Here is a 26,841-nt window from a genome sequence, read left to right on the forward strand (position 1 = left end):
ATCAATCCCAGAACAACAGCAAAGGACCTTGTGAAGATGCTGGAGGAAACAGGTCAAAAAGTATCTATATCCACAGTAAAATGAGTCCTATATCAACATAACCTGAAAGGCCACTCAGCAAGGAAGAAGACACTGCTCCAAAACTGCCATAAAAAAGCCAGACTACGGTTTGCAACTGCACATGGGGACAAAGATAGTACATTTTGGAGAAATGTCCTCTGGTCTGATGAAACAAAAATATAATTGTTCGGCCACAATGACCATTGTTATTTTTGGAGGAAAAAGGGGGAGGCTTGCAAGCCGAACAACACCATCCCAACCGTGAAGCACGATGGTGGCAGCATCATGTTGTGGGGGTGCTTTGCTGCAGGAGGGACTGGTGCACTTCACAAAATAGATGGCATCATGAGGAAAGGAAATAACGTGGGTCTTCCAAATGGACAATGAGCCCAAGCATACTTCCAAAGTTGTGGCAAAATGGCTTAAGGACAACAAAGTCAAGGTATTGGAGTGGTCATCACAAAGCCCTGACCTCAATCCCATAGAAAAATTGTGGGCAGAACTGAAAAAGTGTGTGCGAGCAAGGAGGCCTACAAACCTGACTCAGTTTCACCAGCTCTGTCAGGAGGAATGGGCCAAAATTCACCCAACTTATTGTGGGAAGCTTGTGGAAGGCTACCCAAAACGTTTGACCCAAGTTAAACAATTAAAAGACAATGCTACCAAAAACAAATTGAGTGTATATAAACTTTTGACCTACTGGGAATGTGATGAAAGAGATAAAAGCTGAAATAATCATTCTCTCTACTATTATTCTGACATTTCACATTCTTAAAATAAGTGGTGATCCTAACTGACCAAAGACAGGGAATTTTTACTAGGATTAAATGTCAGGAATTGTGAAAAGCTGAGGTGTATGTACACTTCCGACTTCATCTGTAGCTAGCAAGGTAACAGTCATCATGAATCAAGTCGACAATCTACTGGCAAATCCTTTTCAGTCCTTGTCATATGAAGAGAAATTACGAAGGGAAATTATAGATAAAACATATCGGTGCTCATCGGCCATTGGACTTTACCATTACACAACAAGTTGGAAATCGCAAATTCAACAATGAGTGGTTTGGAAGAAATCAGTGGCTTACTGCAAGTGTTGCAAAACAATCACTAGCCTGCTATTCAGTGGAGTGGTGTGTGTGGTCTGGGTTTAAGGGTCTCTTTTCCAAGCTTAAAAGGGAAGAAATTCACATGCCATGGGCCAGAAAAGATTCAAAACAACTGGAAACCCGGAACTGGGAAATCTCAGTCTTCAGAGAGTTCAAGACAACTGGGAATTTAAAAAAAAACGAGCTCCAACTGGGAAAATACTTTTTGAACAGTCATCCAACTCAGAATTCCAAGTCGGGAACTCTGGCCTCTTTCTAGGGCTCCAACCCGAAGATCACTGCGTCATGATTCAACCTTGTTTTTTTCAGAGTTCTCATATGTCTTGAAAGCACCATAAATCCAGAGAATGCCAGACTTTGATGACAAAATTTGACCACGAAAGACCGCCGCGCCACCTTCCTGTTCAAGTGAGCACAGCATAACAAGGTGAGTCCAAAAATGTATTATATACTGCTGCATAAATTATGTAATATGCCAGGGAGATACACATACTGTAACATACTGATATACATACTGTGTGTTGTGTAGTAAGCTGCTTGTGTCTCACCCTAATAATTTGGTCCCTTTCCCCTTCATAACTTAGCCTACTGTTCTGACTTGGTGGTGTACTTGTAGCCTGTTTTAGAGAAATGTCATCATCAAATATTGTAAGAGCTTTCATTGTTTGCTTAAATGCCCCCTTTATTTATCCTATGGTTCTGAGTTGGTGTACTGGGAGAACACTGTAAGAACGGACAATATTCTGTCACTGTACATTCCAAAAGTGCTGAACAAATAGTTATATTGACTATGTCCATTCTAGCTCGCTAATTGTCTTAATCGAAATTACTGATTTCTCAACGTCCCCTTATGCCATAGTTTGTACATCTCAATTGTCAGTAGAAACCACATGTCTTTAAGCAAGTCACCCATATCAGCTATGTTTTTTTAAAGGCAGTAAATTAAGCTGAATTAACTGTTTTGCTGCCAGACAAGGCTCCACTGATAGCCAGGTGTATTCACTCAATGGTGCTGAAAAGCAATCTCTGTGGTTGGGACAGCTTTATTTAGGCCCTAACAGTTTGTGGGAACTGTTTGTCACTGTTCTAGTGCAATTAATGTATTGTTTAGTGTTGTGTTGTGTAGTGGCTTTGCTGGCAGGCATCTAAAAATTGCAGCCTGCAGGTAGAAAATATCCTGATAAAAATACATATGCTATAAATCACATTGGCTACACATGGCCTGTCTGCAACGAACTTGAAACATTCTTTTGGGTCCAGCCAGAAGCTTGTGCTTGTGAACTTGCAACTTTGTATAAAATATTCCTGGCCCTCAGAGTTTCCGGACAGTAAGCTCGGGACAAACACAGCTGTAGGCTATTTTCGCAAGGGATAAGAAGCAGTGCTTGACTTGGGCAGGTGCTCACCAGATCTGAGTACCTCATCTCAAATGTTCTACTGCTTGAGCTCTTGTTCCTCTTATAGAATGTTAGCTCAAAAGCATTGTGGAACTCCTGCAACTAAATATAAACCGTACCAGCACCCAAAATGAGTACCGGAACCTATTTATCAGTCAACTCAAGTCAAGCACTGATAAGAAGTGATCAGAGGATGACGTTTTTCTCTTTCACACTGAGTGGTTATTGAAAGGGAGAGAGCTGGAAAGATTAATCAAATACATTGAAGAACTATTGTAATTCTCAGTGGAGGTTAAAACAGACTTTGTTTACTTGCTGTTTTAGGTGGAGAAAAAATGACTTTGAGAAGCTCCACAGGTGGTGGTGTCTTAAGCCAATCAGAAATACTATCAGATCCTGTCTTGGTAATTTCCTGTATTACTAAACATTGAGAGAGCAAACCACACACAAGTCAGAGTTATATCATAAAGTCCATCTTTAATTATATATGAGCTTCACCATGGCCCTGTGACTCTCAGATCAATTCCGTGTCTATAAATGAATTCTCTGAGACTGTTTACAAAACAGTTTAGTATCATTTATAGCCAAGACACACCCATCTCAACTCACTTGACGAAACACAGATCTTAGGGACATTACTCAAAGAACATTTTACTTGAAATAGGAGTATCCCATAGCCAGATAGCATTATCTATACATTATCGTTCAATTTGGTCTCCTAAACAAAGTTCTTATCCCGTTCTTGGTACCACTTAGGACCAAAACATTACCTCATCCAATGGCATATATCGATTGTCAATTCTAGATACTCCCATCTCAAATACACCCCCTCCTGGACAAGCTCACGGAGACAGTGAGCCTCTTAGGTCATATACTAGATCAAGATAAGGGCAACCTCAGAGGGGACATACAATAGTTACAGACACATTCTCATAGAGAAGACAAGCCTCCATTCTGTCCTCCTCCCCTTCTGATATTCTTCATAGCATCACATGGTTTAACAGATATATTGACGTATGAAGAAAAGCCTGACCTCTCCCCTCTCTGGGCCCCAAGTGACTAAGCCCTAGCAGAGAAGGGAGAACTGCAAACTGCCAACAGTATTATCCAAAAGAAGACATCCTAATGACAAATATCTCACATAAGCATTATTATGTAAATAAAACATCTTATTTATCAATGTTACCGAACTAATTCTGATTCTGCTACCACAATCCCCAAATGGGCACATTGATATTCCTACGTTTGCACGCAAGCCAGGTAGCCTATAGGCCTACTTCTAGGCGAGTCCTTATTCAACATTGACAGGAGAGCTCCAAATAAATGACAATGACTAAATTGAGAAAACTCGTAAATGGAATGAGATAAACCAAAACTTGTTTCTCACAAGTGTAGCATAGGTTGTGCACTCTGCAAGCAATGTGTCCACTCTGACAATGACAACTGAAATACTGGAATAATAATATTGAATGCATTAAAACAAATTATCGTAACCAAAGTAACAAACATTGTAGATTAGAAATTATAGGAATGAATGGTAAATGTACTACAGGTGATATACAGTACCAGTCAAAAATGTGGACACACCTGCTCATTATAGGGGTTTTCTTTATTTGTACTCTTTTCTACATTGTAGATTAATAGTGAAGACTTCAAAATCACGAAACACATGGAATCATGTAGTTACCAAAAAAGTGTTAAACAAATCTAAATATATTTTTGATTCTTCAAAGTAGCCACCCTTTGCCTTGACAGCTTTGCACATTCTTGGCATTCTCTCAACCAGCTTAATGAGGAATGTTTTTCCAAGAGTCTTGAAGGAGTTCCCCCATATGCTGAGCACTTGTTGGCTGCTTTTCCTTCACTCGGCAGTCCAACTCATCCCAAACCATCTCAATTGTGTTCGGGGGATTGTGAAGGCCAAGTCATCTGATGCAGCACTCCATCACTCTCCTTGGTCAAATAGCCCTTACAGAGCCTGGAGGTGGGTTTTGGGTCATTGTCCTGTTGAAAAACAAATGATAGTCCCACTGACACACTAACAATCAGACGCAAACAATTCACACAATTAAGTTATGAAACAATGAATGCGCACAAATAGGCGGGAGAGAGTGCATTCTGGAGAAATAAGTGAATTGTGCATCTGGGTGCATGGTCAATCCGACATCTGCATTTGCCATGTAGCATTTACAGTAATACGGCCTCAGCAGAAGTAAGGGCATTCATACCTCTTGCTCTTCGTGGAGCAGTGCAGAGCTGTTGTGAAGGAAGTTGTCAAGGAAGTGAGTGTGTTTATACAGGATGTACCACCCCCACCTACCGTCAACCAATCATGTCAATGCGGAGCTATACAGAGCCCTTTGCATTTTTCAAAAAAATTGCCGCATGGCGATGCGGTACAGAGCTCGATTTGGCCTCTGCAGGCTCCGCAATTGCATCACACTCTCCATATGGAGACTCCGACCACATTTTCGGTTCACTGAGATATGTATATTATTTTTTTACTGCTCGACTAAAACAGTCTCGGTCAACCAACAGCCTAACGACCAAACAATCGACCAGTCAACTAATTGGGGTCAGCCCTAGTGTCTAGGTTCTGTAACGACTGTAGAGGGAGCTGTCTTCACTGATCCAGGACCAGTTTATAACTACCTCAGTCGTTGGACAGAAAGAAAATCGGATCTTACTTCAGTGCACATGAAAATGTATAGTCTACACAGCATAAACTGTTATAAGCTTCTCTTGATAAAGAACATTGACACTCACTCACTGACGTACATGATGGGTATAACAGACGTTAGCCAGCCACCAATGCATGTTTAACTGTTGATCTGATGAGATAAGCTGAGATGGAGTTGGGCACTTATCATCATAGTTCCTGGCTGATCTGAATCACTGTCTTGTCCATTGGCCATTTCAGGGCTAAAATTATGACTATTCACAGTTATGCTAACAGCTCTCCTCTCCTCGCTACTTCTCCCACAGCCTAAGTGATGGTCTGACTCATTCTGCTGCTGCCTGCCTCCTTATTGCTCTCTCGCTCTCTCTAAATTACAGCGAAGTCCATGTTAGAAGAAATGGCAAACAAGACAAATAAATTAAAATAAAGATACTTTAATAGGAGCACCCACCCCTATCTCTCTCTCCGTTTCCCTCCCACTCTCTATTCTCTCTCTTTCTCTCCCGTCACTCTACCCTCAAACTCCCCAACAACAGCTCTTTACAGCCACTCAAACAGAAACCAGTCTGAAGGACCCCTGTGCCCCCCCCTCCCCCACACACACACACAAGGTAGATTCACACAGCAATTATCCACTTGCATTAGTCACATTGAATGGTTTCACTCCACAACCTTACTTTGCAATTATTTCTATATATAGCTTTGACATAATTGTCTCTTATGTACAGGAAGTGATGACATCCATTGATGTCTGATGATCTACAGATATCATGTAGTACGTCCCTATTCTGACGAGCCGTTTGAATCTTTGCCCTCTACGTACTACATAGATGACTTCGCCAATATCATCCCCAGACATTAGAAAGCCTGCGTTGTTATTCAGAATCCGAATCTATTCTGAGTCATCATAAAGGAACGTATGTACAGGAAGTGATGACATCCATTGATGTCTGATGATCTACAGATATCATGTAGTACGTCCCTATTCTGACGAGCCGTTTGAATCTTTGCCCTCTACGTACTACATAGATGACTTCGCCAATATCATCCCCAGACATTAGAAAGCCTGCGTTGTTATTCAGAATCCGAATCTATTCTGAGTCATCATAAAGGAACGTATTGTAAAATCTACTATTTAAACAGTCCAAATGTCAGAGAACAATAAGCCACTTCTACCTAGTGCACTGGTCCACTATATTGTAAACACATTTTTATTTGAACCTTTATTAAACTAGGCAAGTCAGTTAAGAACAAATTCCTATTTTCAATGATGGCCTAGGAACAGGGGCAGATGACAGATTTTGTACCTTGTCAGCTCAGGGATTCGATCTTGCAACCTTTCGGTTACTAGTCCAACGCTCTAGCCACTAGGCTACACTGCCGCCCCTAGTCTTGCTCTCCTCTACTATCTATTAACTGTATTTCTCCTGCCTGACACACTAATTTAAGGTTTTTGCTGCAATGTTTTCTTATTCTTATTCTATTCTCTTCCTTCTCTGACTCCTCATTCTCTCCCCTCTCTCGCTCTCTCTTTCCTTGTTCTCTCCTCCGTCACTGTCACTGCTGGCTGCTGCCCACTTTCAAACTAAAGGTCTTGTTCTCTCTCTCTCTGTGATGCTGTAGACAGACACGCATCTCTTCTCTGTCTCTCCATCCATCTCCTTTTCACTCTATTGCTCTACTTCTTGCCTCCCCAGGGGTCTGTCCTACCAGGCCTGCCGCTCTCTTTCATCCACCTCAGACTCTCTCATCTCCACTTCTTTGTTATCAAGCAAGCTCTCTGCATACTGTACCAAGCTTCTCTAGTACTACTACAGTACATCATGCTGGCGTCTGTCCTCCTGTCGCCCCCTGATAAAGCTCTTTAATTGGATTCTATGGCCTTGTCACTGGTCTCTGTGAATTACAATTGATTTAGACCAATGCTGACAAGTAATAAACTCAAATGCTTTATGTTGGCCTTTACATGTAAAATGTTCCCTTGGAATTTGAACCGGGTCTTGACCTGATAGATTCATTTGTGTTAATGCAACATGACATGAGGAAGACTTCAGTGAACTAGACTACATTTTCTAGTCTTACTTAAATTACAGCACAGTCTTGTAATGGCGGCATGCGTTCTTGCTTTTGGGTAAATTGTGACTTCCTGACTTTTCTACTAGTTTTCAACGTGTTGTGTACTGCAACTGCTATGTAGTCCCATTATTGCTAGCAAGTGGCCCCAGTTAGCTGTGTAATTTTAGTTTAATTATTTCTTTCAGTTTGTGCATGTATTTGCGTTCAGTCTAAAAAAACGGTGTGCAACATTAATTTAAACAGAAAAGGTGCCGTTCTGAACAACCAGTTGAAAAACGGCGAGGGGTTGGGGAACGCTGTCAGCATGGCCGCTGCCCTTTAAATACGTCACTGCTTCATGCCACACCCACCAAACGGAGCAAACACCCAAAGATGGTCTATAATGTTGACAAGATAGCAGTGGCGGTCGGTGTCTTATTTCTATTACAGCATATTGGATGACTGTCATTCATATTCCATTCACCCAGTTCAATGTAACAGTGATAGGTTTAGGCTACTACATGATACTCACATTTTCCCTATACCTATCAGGAGGTTGCTACAACCGAGCCTATGAATGAAAGCTTACAACGTAGGTGCACACTGGTCAAGAGACAAATTTGATGTGACAGACAGTGACACATGGACAGACAGTGACATTCAATACCGCCTTGCACACTCTTGCCTGCATCTAGCTAATAGTGGGTGTAATCAGTAGTCCAACAGTTGCAAACGAGAGTTTCTATTGAACAAATGCAGGTATGTTTATCCCCGTTTTGTTCTGTTTGTTTGTGTAAGAAACGTTTTTCAACAGAATCGGCAGAATGAATACACTCCTGATCACGCGTAAACACAGTTGCTGTGTAAGTCAATGGAAGGGGTGAGAACCATGAGCCTCCTAGGTTTTGTATTGAAGTCAATGTACTCAGAGGAGGACGGAAGCTAGCTGTCCTCCGGCTACACCATGGTGGTATCCTACAGAGTGCTGTTGAGGCTACTGTAGACCTTTGCAAAATAGTGTGTTTTAATGAATTATTTGGTGACGTGGTTATATTTAGTATAGTTTTATAAGATAACTTAATGTTTTAACATTGACATTTTTATGAAATTCACTGAGGAGATTGGTCCTCCCCTTCTTCCTCTGAGGAGCCTCTACTGCAAGATAGTAAAGTGACCTCTCTAACAATGGAAATATATGTCCTCAAAGATGGAAGGCAGGTCGGAGGAGGCGAGATCAGATAGGACCATTCTAGCCAATTAGAGGGCAGATACACGTGTGAACAACACGTAAATAAACACAAGTTGCTTTACGAAATAAAAAATAGCATCATTGAGTTTAATAGTAAAACAACGATGTAGCTATGTTTTACTCTCCCTAAAACTTGGCTACTTGTGGACAGGACCGTTAACCATTTGTTTAGACTACACCTTGTTTACCAGTCATGTTACCTCATTAGGCGGCAGGTAGCCTAGTGGTTAGAGCGTTGGACTAGTAACCGAAAGGTGGCAAGATTGAATCCCTGAGCTGACAAGGTACAAATCTGTCGTTCTGCCCCATAACAAGGCAGTTAACCTACTGTTCCTAGGCCGTCATTGAAAATAAGAATTTGTTCTTAACTGACTTGCCAAGTTAAATAAAGGTAGAATAAAAATTAGCTAGCTATAGCTAACAATCTGTGGCGCGTTCAGCAGGACGTAACGTTTTGGAACGTTCAGATATAAATATGCTATGAAGAACAAACATGCCTCTGATATGTTGAATAAGGAATAACGTCGGCTCTATTCAATATTTTTTTTTCTGCAACAGAACATGGCCCTGGTAACATTACCAGTAGTCTATACGCAAACATTTGGTGCCACAGAAAGAAAGGAAAAGGGATAGCAAACCATTTGTTGACTACATTCCCCTTAGGACACTATATCTGACTGGTACCACAATCTCTTTTTTATTTGTTAATGTGGACCCAGTGACTCAGATTTAAGAACTGGGACTTGGATTTCAGCCATAGGGACTCGTGACTCGACTTGTGACCCAACCATTGGGACTCTATTTGGAATCTAGGTTTAGTGACTCGACTCCAGCACTCACTGGGCGAAACAGTCATTAGTTCCCGTTCTACTTTTGGACACCAATGGGGCTGAGGCGTCTGTGGAACGTTGTTAACAAAGGCAATGACGCGATCGAGTGACGGAGGTGCATCCCCATACTACTTTGCGACACCATCTGGTGATTGTGGTACTCTTTCTCTCGCTCTCTCTCTCTCTCTCTCTCTCTCCCTCGCTGCGCTTGTGTGGGCCTGTTTGTTTTATGTGTAAAGTGCAATATCTATGTAGGCTGAATTTACATGGCCAGATAATTCTTATATATTCTATATTTGGCATATGTCTGCTGTTGGGAAAAGAATAGGACATTATGCATAAAAATATGTTGGTAGGACAAGGCTATGTATGTTTGTGCACATGGAAGTCAGTGATTTATGTTTACTATACAGTGCGTTCAGAAAGTATTCAGACCCCTTGACTTTTTCCACATTTTGTTACATTACAGCCTTATTCTAAAATAGATTAAATACAATTAAAAAGCCTCATCGATCGACACACAATACCCCATAATGACAAATCTAAAACAGGTTTAGACATTTTTGCATATGTATGAAAAACTGAAATAGCTTATTTACATAAGTCTTCATACCTTTTGCTATGAGACTCGAAATTGAGCTCAGGTGCATCCTGTTTCCATTGATCATCCGTGAGATGTTTCTACAACTTGATTGGAGTCCACCTGTTGTAAATTAAATTGATTGGACATTCATTTCTGCAGCATTGAAGGTCCCAAGAACACAGTGGCCTCCATCATTCTTAAATGGAAGAAGTTTGGAACCACCAAGACTCTTCCTAGAGCTGGCCACCCGGCCAAACTGAGCAATCGGGGAAAAGGGCCTTGGTCAGAGAGGTGACCAGAATCCAATGGTTACTCTGACAGAGCTCCAGAGTTCCTCTGTGGAGATGGGAGAACCTTCCAGAAGGACAACCATCTCTGCAGCACTCCACCAATCAGGCCAGATGGAAGCCACTCCTCAGTAAAAGTCACATGACGACCCGCTTTGAGTTTGCCAAAAGGCACTTAAGGACTCTCAGACCATGATAAACAAGATTCATTGGCCTGTATGCCAAGCGTCACGTCAGGAGGAAACCTGGCACCATCCCTACGGTGAAGCATGGTGGTGGCAGCATCATGCTGTGGGGATGTTTTTCAGTAGCAGGGACTAGGAGACTAGTCAGGATGGAGGGTAAGATGAATGGAGCAAAGTGCAGAGAGATCCTTGATGAAAACCTGCTCCAGAATGCTCAGGACCTCAGACTGGGATGAAAGCACACAGCCAAGACAACACAGGAGTGACTTCGGGACAAGTCTCAATGTCCTCGAGTGGCCCAGCGAGAGCCCAGACTTGAACCCAATGGAACATATCTGGAGAGACCTGAAAATAGCTGTGCAGCGACGGTCCCCATCCAACCTGACAGAACTTGAGAGGATCTGCAGAGAAGAATGGGAGAAACTCCCCAAATACAGTATCGTCATACCCTAGAAGACTCAAAGCTTTCAAAAGGTGCTTCAACAAAGTACTGAGTAAAGGGTTTTAATATTTATGTATTTGCTACATTTGCTAAAATTTCAAAAACCTAGTTTTTTCTTTGTCATTATGGGGTACTGTGTGTAGATTGATGAGGAAAACAAAAAACGATTTAATACATTTTAGATAAGGCTGTAATGTAACAAAATTTGGAAAAAGTCCAGGGGTCTGAATACTTTGAGTGCACTGTAGGTTCATGAGGCAATGCAAATATGATGTGACTAAAAAGAAAGAGCATTTAGTTGACCTAAATGGCCCACTGTTTATCATTTTGACAATAACTTGACTAAACCATTATTCAAATGACAAAAATGTGACTAAGACTTCATGATATTTTAGTCAAAATGACAAAAACTAGACTAAATCTAAAAAAGAGCCAAAATTAACACTGGAGGACAGTAGCAGTTGACTGTGGTTTGTAAAAAAATTATCATTTCCCATTGTAACCAATTCAGTTGCAGTAATTCCGTTACTGATTGGTAATGTCATTACCAATTTGGTTTTAATCACTTTATAATACATAAACAAAATTGATATCAGTAAAATCACACATCTACAATTACTTGTTACTTCTGTGAACTTTCATTATCCTCCTCATGAGGGAGAGAAATTAGAAAATATCTTAAAGATATGTGGGAATTACCAAGGTTACTGTAATCTTCAGTCATTTGGGTAATTAACATAAAATCTATGGCAATTTAGCATAGCATTGGTAATGTTATACTTTAATTACTTTTAAAAAAATGTATTCATATAATTTTTTCATATATCATCATTGTTTATACAGTTGAAGTCAGATGTTTACATACACATAGGTTGGAGTCATTAAAAATCATTTTTCAACCACTCCACAAATTTCTTGTTAACAAACTATAGTTTTGTCAAGTTGGTTAGGGCATCTACTTTGTGTATGACACAAGTAATTTTTCCAACAATTGTTTACAGACAGATTATTTCACTTATAATTCACTGTATCACAATTCCAGTGGGTCAGAAGTTTACATACACTAAGTTGGATGTGCCTTTAAACAGCTTGGAAAATTCCAGAAAATTATGTCATAGCTTTAGAAGCTTCTGATAGGCTAATTGACATCCTTTGAGTCAATTGGAGGTGTACCCGTGGATGTATTTCAAGACCTACCTTCAAACTCAGTGCCTCTTTGCTTGACATCATGGGAAAATCAAAAGAAATCAGCCAAGACCTCAGAAAATAAATTGTAGACCTCCACAAGTCTGGTTCATCCTTGGGAGCAATTTTCAAACACCTGAAGGTACCACGTTCATCTGTACAAACAATAGTATGCAAGTATAAACACCATGGGACAATGGTGTTTATACCGCTCAGGAAGGAGACGCGTTCTGTCTCCTAGAGATGAGTGTACTTTGGTGCGAAAAGTGTAAATCAATCCCAGAACAACAGCAAAGGACCTTGTGAAGATGCTGGAGGAAACAGTTACAAAAGTATCTATATCCACAGTAAAATGAGTCCTATATCGACATAACCTAAAAGGCCACTCCGCAAGGAAGAAGCCACTGCTCCAAAACTGCCATAAAATTAGCCAGACTACGGTTTGCAACTGCACATGGGGACAAAGATCGTACTTTTTGGAGAAATGTCCTCTGGTCTGATGAAACAAAAAATAGAACTGTTTGTCTGTAATGACCATTGTTATGTTTGGAGGAAAAAGGGGGAGGCTTGCAAGCCAAAGAACATCATCCCAACCATGATGCACAGGGGTGGCAGCATCATGTTGTGGGGGTGCTTTGCTGCAGGAGGGACTGCTGCACTTCACAAAATAGATGGCATCATGAGGAAAGCAAAGTATGTGGATATATTGAAGCAACATCTCAAGACATCAGTCAGGAAGTTAAAGCTTGGTCGCAAATGGGTCTTCCAAATGGACAATGGCCCCAAGCATACTTCCAAAGTTGTGGCAAAATGGCTTAAGGACAACAAAGTCAAGGTATTGGAGTGGCCATCACTTTGTCCTGACCTCAATCCTATAGGATATGTGTGGGCAGAACTGAAAAAGTGTGTGCGAGCAATGAGGCCTACAAACCTGACTTTTGGGTCATTGTCCTGTTGATAAACAAATGATAGTCCCACTAAGCGCAATCCAGATGGGATGGCGTATCACTGAATAATGCTGTGGTAGCTTTGCTGGTTAAGTGTGCCTTGAATTCGAAAATAAATCACTGACAGTGTCATCACACCTCCTTCTCCATGCTTCGCGGTGGGAACCACACTTGCGGAGATCGTCCGTTCACCTACTTTGCTTCTTACAAAGACACGGCGGGTTGGAACCAAACATCTCAAATTTGGACTCATCAGACCAATGGTCAGATTTCCACCAGTCTAATGTCCATTGCTAGTGTTTCTTGGCCCAAGCAAGTCTTATTGGTGGCCAATAGTAGTGGTTTCTTTGTAAGCAATTCGACAATGAAGGCCTGATTCACTCAGTCTCCTCTGAACAGTTGATGTTGAGATGTGCCTGTTCATTTCTGAGGCTGGTAAACTCTAATGAACTTATCCTCTGCAGCATAGGTAACTCTGGGTCTTCCTTTCCTGTGGCGGTCCTCATGAGAACCAGTTTCATCATAGCGCTTGATGGTTTTTGCAACTGCACTTGAAGAAACTTTCCAAGTTGTTGAAATTTTCTGGATTGACTGACCTTCATGTCTTAAAGTAATGTTGTACTGTCGTTTCTCTTTGCTTATTTGAGCTGTTCTTGCCATAATATGGATTTGGTCTTTTACCAAATAGGCCTATCTTCTGTATACCACCCCTACCTTGTCACAACACAACTGATTGGTTCATACACATTTAAAAGGAAAGAAATTCCACAAATTAACTTTTAACAAGGCACACCTGTTAATTGAAATGCATTCCAGGTGACTACCTCATGAAGCTGGTTGAGAGAATGCCAAGAGTGTGCAAAACTGTCATAAAGGTAAAGGGTGGCTACTTTGAAGAATCCCAAATATAACATATATTTTGATTTGTTTAACACTTTTCTGGCTACTACAGGATTCCATATGTGTTATTTCATAGTTTTGTTTTCTTCACTATTCTACAATGTAGAAAATAGTAAAACATTAAGAAAAACCCTTGAATGAGTAGGTGTGTCAAAACATTTGACAGGTGCTGTATATATTTTTTATCATCTTATTCAATTATTTGATATATTTTACATGTGATAAGACCACACAGAGGGCCAGAGATAATTGCAGACACCTGTGATAATCAGAAGTACCCAAAATCCATGAAAGATGGCAACATTCTGGTAGTTTACTGGTAAACTTAGAACGTTTCCTGTAATATACCCTCCCTTTGCAAACCCAAGGCACAAGGCAATATTTCTTAAACTTACAGAAGGTAAACAATTTCTCCCAAACTAAATATGTGTTGATATTAGTTGGCAGGGGTCTTTACATCAACATGATTGTGTTTTGATGTATTTCTGGTACTTTTTCTGGTAGATGTTTTCTAAGACCACTTTTCCATCTGTTTATCCAGAAATCAAAGTCTTCACTTAATTCATATGGATTTTTTATGTATCAATTAATTTCCATAAAATATAGACTCTTAGCTTTCATTTGACACCCAATTTGATATGTTCCTATGAACTTCACATGTTGGTGCCCATGGGTCCTTTTCGATGGAAATGCCTAAACATTATTGGCTGATTGCTCCCAACTCATAACAATCCCCACCCAGTTGACTACTTTAAAATGGTGGAAGCCATCCTTGGCAATGTCAACGCTTAAAAAAAAAATGTAACCTTCATTTAACTAAGCAAGTCAGTTAAGATTCTTATTTACAGTGACGGCCTACACCAGCCAAACATGGATGACGCAACCCTATGGATTTGAACCAGTGCGTTTGTAGTGATGCCTCTAGCACTGAGATGCAGTGCCTTAGACCACTGCGCCACACAGGAGCCCAAGGGTTATATCCATAATGTGGTCCTCAATCTCTATGACAACAGGCACAACTCATATATTAAGTTGTCCACTTATATTAGTGCATTTGTAACAACCTAACCAATACGTTACTTCTATTACATATAGTATATTAGATTCAATAAGCCTCACATAGCCAATTAGAAATGTAAAATTTTGTAAACCCAGTTTGACACTCATTGACCTTCATACAAAAATTCCTCACTTCGTGGGCTTATTTTCATGGACAGATATTGGGTGGCGTAAAACCTCTTGCTTTGCCTCTTCCTCGCTAACGTACCTTAACGTCTGTTCAAGAACATTTGGGGGAAACGTGTAGTTCAGTGCAGACCGTCACGCAACTTAGCAAACATTTAATTTAACTGAACACACCCCTTGTGTTTGTCATGCGACTGTTGTGTTGCCGCTTTTCAGAGCTCCGCTCGCATATTCACAGTTGCTTCAGAAGAGCTTACCCTGTTTCCCCGCGGGTTCTGTCATTTTGGTTATGTTTTATCAGGTAAATTGACTGAGAACACATTCTCATTTTTAGCAAAAACCTGGGGAATAGTTACAGGGGAGAGGAATGAGACAATTGTAAGCTGGGAATGATTAGGTGACCGTGATGGTATGAGGGCCAGATTGGAAATTTAGCCAGGACACCAGGGTTAACACCCCTACTCTTACAATAAGTGCCATGGGATCTTTAGTGACCACAGAGAGGCCAGACACCATTTAACGTCCCATCCGAAAGACAGCACCCTACACAGGGCAATGTCCCCAATCACTGCCCTGGAGCATTGGGATATTTTTGTAGACCAGAGGAAAGGGGGCCTCCTACTGGCCCTCCAACAGCACTTCCAGCAGCATCTGGTCTCCCATCCAGGACCAACCCTGCTTAGCTTTAGAAGCAAGCCAGCAGTGGGATGCAGGGTGGTATGCTTGTTGAGGCAATGGTTTTGCCAATGGCATCTCAAGGTATTTGTACATGGGTTTGCCATTTTTCTGTAAGCTTTGATGGGGAGAGTGTCCCTATGTGGATAGGCCAACTATGGGGTAGGCTGTATTTTGTCCTGACAATAGGGTACTAGGGGGTAACTATCCCCCCCAGGAACAATGTCTAATTTCTGACACAAAAAAGCAACGTTTGGGGAAAAAAGTGGGTATATGTGGATGAATTTCATGCTGAGGTGTATAAACTATAAAGGGAAAAAAATGGCTACAGTTAACAGTTTTGTAGGTATTGTATGAAATCTTGTTTTTAGAAAAGGTTGCGTTTTTTAAAGTACTGGGGTAAATAGCTAAAAGGCTATAAAGTAACATTAACTCTAAAGCTATCAGTGACTAGTGGAAACATTTACAACTGACATTAAGTTATGTTATCTTTTTTTATGTATTTTACATCAGATAATCTGGTAGTAAGGTTGCTAGCTGGCACTCCTAGCAGTTTATGGTAACTAGCTAGCTGCCTAGCATTTATTGCTAGTGATGTTGCTAGCTAGCAAGTTAGCATAAACTAGCACCAACTGACAGGTATAAACACATTCATAACCATTAAGGGGTAACTATCCCTGGGGGGGAGGTAGGTGCCACCAACAAACTCATCCAACATATTACTACTTTACTCCAAACTTAAGGCTTTCCTACTTGCATATATATGTGTTTTATTTATAGATCTATCTTCATTGGAAGGCATCTACAACTTTTTCAAAATGTCAAAACATTTGATCAACTTACCACAAAATCGTTTTGTTGAAATATCTCCAACAGTTGTGATGACACAGAGGACATTTGTTGCTGAGCAAGAGCAGTGGCAGCCAGGGAAAGTGTTGGGGAAATAATTTGGTGCCTGTTTCTTATGCCATTAGGGTGAATCCGGATTGTTGGATTGAGTCCATTTAACGTTTTAATTTCTTTGGAGAAATTTGTTTTTGCTAATCTTTTGCTTGTTTTTGTAATTATTTGTTGCCTATTTTGCTGAATTTCTTATCTACCATAATCACAGCTACCATCACAACCATTACTTTGTGGATGAAACTGCACATTTTGCACTTTATCCTTTGCCTCCTGCCTGTCCTTAAGACCATAACACATGTTTTCCTTTACAAGTCTATGTAAGAATAACTGACAAACAAGACAAACATCTATTAAATTCTCTTCCTAGAGATATTGCATATCAGACTTTTTCTCTCCCTCTCTATCTTGCTCTCTCTGTCTCTCTCTCCCTTTCTGGAAATTACATAAGTGTGTGTGTGTGTGTGTGTGTGTGTGTGTGTGTGTGTGTGTGTGTGTGGGCTGTGTGGTGTTTTATGTAAGGGAGACCTGGAAGTAAGTATGGGTGACCCCTACACTGCCCTGCACACTCTCTGGAGGTGGGAGGTTGTTTATGTTAGTTATAGAGAGCACAGGATGTGTGTGTATGTGTGTCACGTGTGTTTTCTATTACCATGTTAAATCAGTTTATAAAGACCAGGGAATCGAGTAGGTTCATGAGTTTTTCCTAGTCTGGTATTGTGGTTGGGAGAAACACCTGGCTCTAGGGGTGACCTCAGACAGGTGATTAGGTTGGTAGAAATGAATAAAGATAGGTTATGATGATAAAGTGAAACACTTTTTTTTACCCCCTTTTTCGTGGTATCCAATTGGTAGTTACAGTCATGTCTCATCGCTGTAACTCCCTTACGGACTCGGGAGAGGCGAAGATCAAGAGCCGTGCGTCCTCCGAAACACAACCCGGCCAAGCCGCACTGCTTCTTGACACAACGCCCGCTTAATCCAGAAGCCAGCCGCACCAATGTGTCGGAGGAAACACCGTACACCTGGAGACCGTGTCAGCATGCATTGCTTCCGGCCAAACCCTCCCCTAACCCGGACGACGCTGGGCCAATTGTGCGCCACCCCATAAGTCTCCCGGTCGTGGCCGGCTGCGACAGAGCTGGACTCGAACCAGGATCTATAGTGACACAGCTAGCACTGCGATGCAGTGCCTTAGACCACTGCATCCCTCGGGAGGCAAAGTGACACCTTTATGAATTATACTACTGAGACTTGGAGTTCTCATTATACCTCTGGCTAATCATGGTGTTTATTGTCATTTGAGACTTGTTTCTAACTAGTGAATATTTATTATTTTATAGAAAGGCGTTTAGACAACATTAACATTTGAACATTTGATCATTGTGTTATCTTCCTTGTTTCTAAGTGATTTCTCCTACTTGGCTGACTCCTATTCTGACGAATGTTATCATCATCAAGTCATCAAAGAAAACAATAACAAAAGACTCCTGTTCCTGTTCAGAATTGCAGCTCACCTGACTGTCTATACGAGGAAGGAGGGTGTTGTATTGTTGTTAACCAGTGGAGAGGAATTACCAGTACCGGTATAAATACACTTTGTTTGTTTTGTATGCAAGAGAGAAAGTCACGATACTTTCTAGAAATATAAAAGAAGACTTCACCTTGCCAGTAGTTTCCCTGCACTCCTGGTGTGTGTATTTGTGTGTATGTGATGTGTATCGCCTCGTGTTGGGAGAGGGGGGGTGTTCTTACTGAGTGGGAATGCCTGGTAGGATGTGTAGGCCTCTGTAACCAAGGCAACCATCTGCTGCTATGCTCGCAACGCTCTCCGGCAGCCCACACAATGTCACCACTGTGACATCCAGCCTGCAGTTCTGAGAGAGAGGAAGAGAGAGGGGGAAAAACAAGAGAGACAAGAGAGATTGTGTGTCTGTGTCTGTGTGTTATACATTGACCCCTTCCTGTGTTCTATCTAGATGCAGGGGGATCTAGGGTCCCAGCGGAGTTTCAGTGTGTTGGACCGACTCCTCCACACACACCCCGTCTGGCTGCAGCTGTCCATCAATGCTGACTCCGCCCTCTATATCCTGCTCAGAGAACCTGTCGGGGTGAGGAGGGGAAAGCCAATCAGATCATTCCATCAATTAATCAATTAACTAAACCTGACTGCCAGGTGAACTGTATCTGTTAAGTATAGCTTTCCAATAGAGTAGTATACAAGACAGTCAGGAACTTACTGTACAGTTCCTCACCCCAAGTGTTCACAAAGAACGCTAATAAAACCCAACCTTAGCATACTCTTACTTACTTGTTATTGACAGTTCTTATTGAACAGTTCCATAAGTACGTGTTTAACAATGTTTGTCAATATTTCTGGCTGGCCCCTGTGTGTAGACATTCCTGGTGCGTAAGTGCAGCTCCAGCCAGAGGAAGTTGTTGTGTGTCAGAGTGACCGCAGACCGAGCAGCATCCTCCATTAAGGAGTGTCTCATATGTGAGGAAGACTCCAGTGAGTACACATACATGTAGGCTACACCAACATTCTAAACTAACAATGAAACAGTTTCTCAACTCCAGTCCTCAAGTTTCCCCCAATAGCACACATTTTTCTTGAACTAGGCAAGTCAGGTAAGAACAAATTCTTATTTACGATGACGTTCTACCGGGGAACAGTGGGTTTACTTCCTTGTTCAGGGGCAGAACGACAGATTTTTACCTTGTCAGCTCAGGGATTCGATTCAGCAACCTTTAGGTTACTGGCCCAACGCTCTAACCGCTAGGCTACCTGAAGCTCTGGACAAACACACCCGATTCAACTCATTGAGGGATTGATAAATAATTGACAAGTTGAATCAGGTGTGCTTGTCCAGGGCTAAAATTAAAATGTGTTCTGTTGGGGGTACTGGAGGACTGGAGTTGAGAAACTGCTCTAAACTAACAATAAAACAGTTTCAGTCACACACAGTACTGCATGTGATCAACATCCACTGTGAATCAATGAAAGATCAGGCCCGGCTCCACGTGGAGACAAAAGACAAAAGGGGACTTAGCCCCCTCAATTGAAGCTTGTGCCACCTCAGTTGTAGTTTTATGCCCCTAAATAAACGATTGAGTGACAGGTTGGCGCAAAATCTGTATCAGCGCTGTATCAGGGCTATGAAAGGCCACTGGGTGGTTAGGTATGTCTCGTTTGGGTTTTCATAAAAAGCGGAGGGGAAACGCTGCTCATCTGTGGTAGGCTATGTGGAAAATGAGATACGCCTCCATCTGTAATATTTTATCTGGATTTAGAAGAACCCGGTCAAGTTTACAATTGAAGCTCCTTCACTCAACTCTGCCTCACCACTACAGAGTTAAGTTAGCTTCTTAGCTAGCTGTAAAAGGCATTTGTGTTATTACCCTAGAGCTCTAACCAGTTAATCTGCCACTGCCATGGTGGATATCGGAAATCACACCACCAAGGCCACCGCCAAACCCAGCAGGGATGATGCTGCCGGGCACCAGCTATTTCACGTGAAGAGCCCACGACCCCTTCCCCGACTGTTTCTGACTATCTTGGGACAGAGGAGCCAGCCCAGGTTAGCCTAGAATCCTACCCTAGCCGCATGTTTTCTGCCCAAAAACGTTTATTTAATAGCAACTGGTTCATAGGAAGAGAGTGACTGGAGTCCTCGGTTACTGCAGATGCGGCATTTTGGTTTCCATGTCAAAAGTTCTGTGTTGGGTCCAATGCTAACGCAGACAAGGCCTTCTCCCAAGGTGGGTATTCTAACTGGAAGAATGCTATTGATGGTACCAAAGGATTCGCTAGGAATCCTCCAGCAAGGAGCATTTCAAATGCACTGCACTGTGGTAAGGAACTAGTATTCGGATGCATTCACATAGGATAATTCACCTATTTCAAACAGCCTATCTATCTTGTAGCCTATATCCATTGCCTAACAGGCCTTTCTTCCGTGTGTAGGTCGCTGTCCATTGTGCTGATACAGCACAGCGGAGATGGGTTACAGATTTCACGCCAACCTGTCACTTCAAAAGTACTCACTGGTCTAGGAGTCTCAGCATTTTAGCTTTATGTTTATTATGGTATAGCGTGATATAAGCAGAATTCAATATAATTCCAATGCAGGAACTCCCAAAAATTGTGCCCCCTCACCGATTTCAACTGCCCCCTTATTCACTTTATCCTTTCCCTGGATCTGTGAAGGGTACTGCCAAATGTTACAAAGCTGTGATTGGTGTCAAATGCTCTCTGTCCTATCCCCAGCCTTCGCCTTGGAGAGCTCCGCCCTCAGCTTCCCAGACCTCTGCCGATTGGTGGCCTTCTACTGCATTAGCAGGTGATTACCACTACCTTTACCCCATCTACCTGTCAATAACACTGCCACTGCTTTGGTCTATTTTGTCCACAGACTGTAAATACGCTGTAATGGCACTCCCATTACAGAACAGGGCACCTCCATGCTGTTCTAGCCCACTACGGCACACTGTGTTATTTGATAATAAATAACCTCAATACGTGTGTGTTGTCTCCAGGGATGTGCTGCCTTTTCCATTGGAGCTCCCAGAAGCCATTGCTCAGGCCTCCACCCACAGGAAGCTGGAGGCCATCTCCCATATGGGATTAGGTAGGGGTTCATTCAACGGATCTATAGCATATAGCATAGGATCTTAATTTGATCACTGTTTTGTTGCTGAGTATGTTCCTGCACAGCAGGAAATGCAAACTTGTTGTGTATTTGAGGTTTAATAAAGGCTTTAAAATGTCAGAATTGATTTTCCCTATGGAAAATATATCAACCCCTACAGAAAATGTCCATTAATTAAAATCCACATAATAATTCACATTTCCTGTTGCTTCAGGATTATTTTCCTGCTGTAGCAAACTGGCTCAAATTAAGATCCAACATCAACATTACATTAGACTGTGGGATTGGGGGGATGGGGCGACCTACACACAAGAAAGCGAAGGTGACCTGCCTAAATGACTACCGCCCCGTAGCAATCATGTCGGTAGCCATGAAGTTCTTTTGAAAATCTGGTCATGGCTCACATCAACACCATCATCCCGGAAACCCTAGACCCACTCCAATTCGCATTGACTCGGTACTGGTACCCCCTGTGTATAGCCTCGTTTTTGGTATTTTATTTTTTACTTTAGTTTAGTTTGTCAATATTTTCTTAACTCTATTTCTTGAACTGCATTGTTGTTTAAGGGCTTGTAAGTAAGCATTTCACGGTAAGGTTGTACGAATACAATTTGGTTTGATTTGAAAAGGAACATAATGTGTCTAGGGGTTGTTTCTGGACTGGGCTTAAATGTTTAGCACAGTAGGATATGGTCTTCAAAGCACTTCAATATCACTCACTTTATGGCGTGAATCAATTACTTATCCTCTGAACACTACAGTATGAAAATGTTACATACCAGAATCTGGACCGGGAAACATTGTCTTTTTTCTCCTTCTTTTCCCCACAACCCGACAGAGTTCTGGAGTTCACTCTCTGACACCCAGAATGGACCTGGGGATCTACAGGCTCCACCCACCATCAAGGCTTCACCCATTACCACCAAGACTCCGCCCACCAGTGCCATGCAGGTCAAGGCGGGTCTGTCCCAGGACCTGTGTTACTTGCTGTCCCGCGGCAGACAGGAGTCTCTCTGCTTCATTAACCCTCTCTTTCTCCAGCTTGAGGTAGTCACCCTTAAGCACAGATCTAGGAACTGATTAGCCCACCACAATTCCTCACCATAACCATTGGGGGAATAAAAATAATGTCTTACCCTGATTCAGTTTACTTGGCTTCCTTCAGCTGGAGGTATAGACTTATAAACACATCAACATGGCTGTAAGTGGGAAGTCATCCCAGTTTTTAAAGATGTCACCTTGCAGAGTCTACCTTTTAACCACATCTGGGATCAGTTTTCCCTACCAAAATTCCTAACCATAACCATTAGGAAGAGTGAAAACATATCTATCTGACCCTGAATCAGTCGGTATAGGGACAACTACCTACCTCCTACCTCCTTTCTCCCTCCAGCAGCAACAGCAGCCGCAACAGTCGATCCCGGGGGCGTCCCACAAACGCCACCGCTTCAAACGCAGCATGAGGGTCCGTGTCTCTACAGAGAGCTCCATGACTCTGTCTGGTTGTGGAGGGGGGGCTGGGTCATTCCCCTTGCCCCCACCGGAGAACCCCAAGGACCAGGAGAGGCTCCAGCCCACACCCCTCCAGCCCAGTCCCAAACCGCACAGAAAGGTCCATCCTGGGGCTGGCGTCCTGAGGAAAACCCCTGCACTGTCCCCCATGTCGGCCGAGGATGAGGACCTTGTGCCTGTACCGCCAGCGGTAAGGGTCCCTTTATGATATTCACTACCGTTCAAAAGTTTGCGGTCACTTAGAAATGTCCTTGTTTTTGAAAGAAAAGCACATTTCCATTCAAATAGCATACAATTGATCAGAAATACAGTGTAGACATTGTTGATGTTGTAAATGGCTATTGTGGCTGAATTTTTATGTAATATCTACATAGGTCCATTATCAGCAACCATCACTCCTGTGTTCCAATGGCACGTTGTGTTAGCTAATCCAACTTTATCATTTTAAAAGGCTAATTGATCATTAGAAAACCCTTTTGCAATTATGTTAGCACAGCTGAAAACTTTTGTTCTGGTTAAAGAAGCAATAAAACGGGACTTGATAAGACTAGTTGAGTATCTGGAGCATCAGCATTTATGGGTTCGATTACAGGCTCAAAATCACCAGAAACAAAGTCCTTTCTTCTGAAACTCGTCAGTTTATTCTTGTTCTGAGAAATGAAGGCTATTCCATGCGAGAAATTGCCAAGAAACTGAAGATCTCGTACAATGTTGTGTACTACTCCTTTCACAGAACAGCGCAAAGCCTACAATAGTAATTTACAACACTAACAATGTCTACACTGCTTTTCTGATCAATTTGATGTTATTTTAATCAACCATTTTCTTTCAATAGCAAGGACATTTCTAAGTGACCCTAAACTTTTGAACGGTAGTGTATGTCTCTATCCTCTGTCTTATTTTCTCTCTTTTCCTAACTCCCTTTCTTTCTCTCCTGAAAGCACACATCCAGTCAACACACTGACCAGCTGATGCATCGTATAAAGATATGACCTTGACTCCGTCTCTCCCCAGGCTCCAACAGATCCTCCAGTGGGGGAGGTAGAGGAGGACCCATCTGCTCCAGAGGAGCCCAGCATCGAAGAGGCGTGCTTGGCCTTGGAGGGCCACCCAGCCCCCTCTCTGGCCCAACTGGACAGCAGCAGCTCTTTCAGCAGTCTGGAGGAAGAGGACCCAGGAGCAGAAGCAGAGGACCAGTTCTTCAAACAACCAAACCCCAACCCTCAGCACCGCCCGCCCCTGGTGCGCTCGCGGGGGGGTCACGGAGGCCTGCAGAGGATGAGCGCGGCGTTTGTGTGTTTCTTTGCTCCAGAGAAGAGGCTCGCCAGGCTGGTGGAGGAGCTATCCCGGGAACGGAGGTCAGCAAAACCACTTATAAATATAGAGAGAGACTTTGGGAAAACTTGATGCTATGTTTGTGCATTTGAACATTCAATTTGTCTGTTCATGGCGATTGGGGGGGAATCTTGTTCTAATCCTACACATTAATTGACAGTGTTTAAAATTCCTAAATGAAATGCTATTGGTTGATATTGCCCATAGGGAGCTAACATGGCTTCCGTGGAATTGTGTAGTGTCATGTAAATTCATCATGTTTTTGGTGGGAAAACCTCAATGTCCAAACTCTCTGTCTCTGGAGGTCTGCGTTTGGTTCCTTGGTCCAGGAGTTCCTCCAGAAGCAGAAAGAGGAGCTGAGAGGGGTCTTGACCCAGGCTGCCTCTTCATCGTCGTCTTCCTCGCCGAAGTCCTCCTTGGCGGTGCTCCAGGGGCTGCGGTGCTTCTTGTCCCAGGCCAAGAGCTTCCTGCTGGACAGCGGAGAACTGTCGCCCCCCCTAGAGACCCTGGTGCCCGACAACGAGAAAGGTACCACCATTCTCACCTCTAAGGATGCAAGGAGGAAAAAAGAGGATAGAGGAAGAAAGAGAGAGAGGAATATATCATAAGAATGGGAGAGATACTGAGGAGAGGCAGGATATTTGGAAGGGGCAGGATCTTCAGTAACTTCAGGTGTTCAGCATCAAACACACAAAACAGATTGATACGATACACAGGACATTACAAATACTTTTAAATGCTGCAAAGCAAGCCCATATAATATTCACTAAAGACTATAACACAGATATTATTCGATATTATCAGCATGTCAATTGGGGAAAGCATTACCACCACTGTCTATTGGTTTGACAGGATGTATAATAACACACAGTAAACCCATAGAGAGAGACATAGATCTATGGAAACAACAGGCTAGCTTTAGATGAGACTCAGACAGACTGTCCAGAGGCTTTTAGTGAAAAGGTATTATCACTGCGTAGGGGGTAGCTTTTCATCTATGAGTTCATATTGTCTCTAGGATTTATAAAGCTTTGCTAGCCAAGCCAGAGAACTACATCTATCACACATGCCAAATATCTCTGTACGTTGCTGGATGGGAGATATAAGACATTCATTCATTGATATTTCTTATTTCGGGGGGGGGGGGCTACGGGGGATGGTTGGTGTGTGTGTGCTGAGGCATTTGGACTCCACACTCACATTTGCGTCGGTGGAGGCATTTCAATTTTTTTTTTCCCTCATCGTTTATCATTCAAAGATATCACTGTCCCACGCGCACTTGAAGAGCAGCACGATTCTCAGGCTGGAGGGAGAGAGAGAGAGAGCGGGAGGAAGGGGGGGGGCGAGAGATGGAGGGAGGGGGAGAGAGAGATGGCAGGAGAGAGAGGAAGGGAGAGAGGGATGGAAGGGGAGAGAGATATCGAGAGAGGGATGGAAGGGGAGAGAGAGAAATAGAGGAAGAAAGCGAGGCAGGGCGAGGACTGGGTATTGATGTAGAGCTGACATTAGCTTAATGTGTGTTGGACAATGTCAGCCTAGTCAGGGAATCCTGTGACCCTCCACTTCCCCCTGTCCCTCAGTAATGATTAATCATTTCCTGACTGAACAAGTGGGTGGTATGTGTAGTGTGTGTATGAGTGGGTGTTGTGTTGTGTGTATGGGTGTGTGTTATGGGTGTTTCCTGTGTGTATGAGTGTGTGTATGAGTGTGTATAGGTCTGTGTTGTGTTATGGGTATGTGTTGTGTGTGATATGAGTGTATAGAACTGGTACGTTGTTATTTTAGATAAATGTTTGTAATCTGAAATAAAGTAAATCTTTCATACAATATGTTTCCTTATAATCTTCAACTACTACTGTGTGTGTGTGTGTGTGTGTGTGTGTGTGTGTGTGTGTGTGTGTGTGTGTGTGTGTGTGTGTGTGTGTGTGTGTGTGTGTGTGTTTTATGCATGTTTGTTTGTGTGTGTGTGTGTGCTCATGCGTGTGTGTGTGCGTGTGTGTGTACCTATGTATGTGTTCCCCCATGCAGACCTAGCCCTGGAGAAGGCCATGTTTGGCTGTGTGCTGAAACCTCTGAGGGTGCTGCTAGACCAGGCCCTCCTCTCCCTCCACAGACAGGACGGCTCCACCCAGCACCTGGCCTCTAGTCTCCTGGCCTGCCAAGAGGGGGCGATGGAACGCCTCGGAGTGCTGGTGGGCGTGCCCGACACACGCGGAGTGGAGAGGGTGAGGCAGAAGCTGGGCCTCATGCAGCGCACCCACTCACCCATAGACAAGGTGCTGCTGCTGCTGCAGGTCTGCAAGTCGGTCCAGAAGGCCATGGGGGCCCTCCACGACGGTGGTGAGTCAGCCTTCAATTTGCCTAATCTTAAACGTCAAATAAAGTAACCACAGCCAGTGGTATTATAAATAGAAACATTTATTTACCTGTTATAATCTAGAAGCTGTTATCAACTGTCTTAATCAATCAATCAACTGTTATTAATCAATCAATCTGTTAAAGCTGTCTTGTACCATCCTCTTCCTGCTCCCAGGACAGGAAGTGAGCTCTGAGGACTTCCTGCCGGCGCTGTCCTATGTGATAGTGATGTGTAACACGCCTCAGATCCTACTGGAGGTGGAGTACATGATGGAACTACTAGAGCCCTCCTGGCTCACTGGGGAGGGTACGCACTAT

General features: G+C 42.7%; 1 protein-coding gene across 1 annotated transcript in view; it reads left to right on the plus strand.

The window, feature by feature from the left end:
* The first annotated feature begins 1,530 nt into the window (after positions 1-1,530).
* Positions 1,531-26,841, plus strand: part of LOC139417116 (Ras and Rab interactor 1b) — a 31,295-nt gene continuing 5,984 nt past the window's right edge. The window contains exons 1-11 of the mRNA XM_071166360.1: positions 1,531-1,593; positions 18,646-18,777; positions 19,064-19,178; positions 20,937-21,009; positions 21,206-21,297; positions 22,157-22,365; positions 22,712-23,020; positions 23,845-24,188; positions 24,470-24,693; positions 26,194-26,505; positions 26,699-26,830. Of these exons, the coding sequence (XP_071022461.1) occupies positions 18,646-18,777; positions 19,064-19,178; positions 20,937-21,009; positions 21,206-21,297; positions 22,157-22,365; positions 22,712-23,020; positions 23,845-24,188; positions 24,470-24,693; positions 26,194-26,505; positions 26,699-26,830 (1,942 nt within the window). The 5' untranslated portion in view covers positions 1,531-1,593. The remainder of the gene's footprint in view (positions 1,594-18,645; positions 18,778-19,063; positions 19,179-20,936; positions 21,010-21,205; positions 21,298-22,156; positions 22,366-22,711; positions 23,021-23,844; positions 24,189-24,469; positions 24,694-26,193; positions 26,506-26,698; positions 26,831-26,841) is intronic.

The sequence above is a fragment of the Oncorhynchus clarkii genome, chromosome 9, assembly GCF_045791955.1.
Source record: "Oncorhynchus clarkii lewisi isolate Uvic-CL-2024 chromosome 9, UVic_Ocla_1.0, whole genome shotgun sequence".
NCBI lineage: Eukaryota > Metazoa > Chordata > Actinopteri > Salmoniformes > Salmonidae > Oncorhynchus > Oncorhynchus clarkii.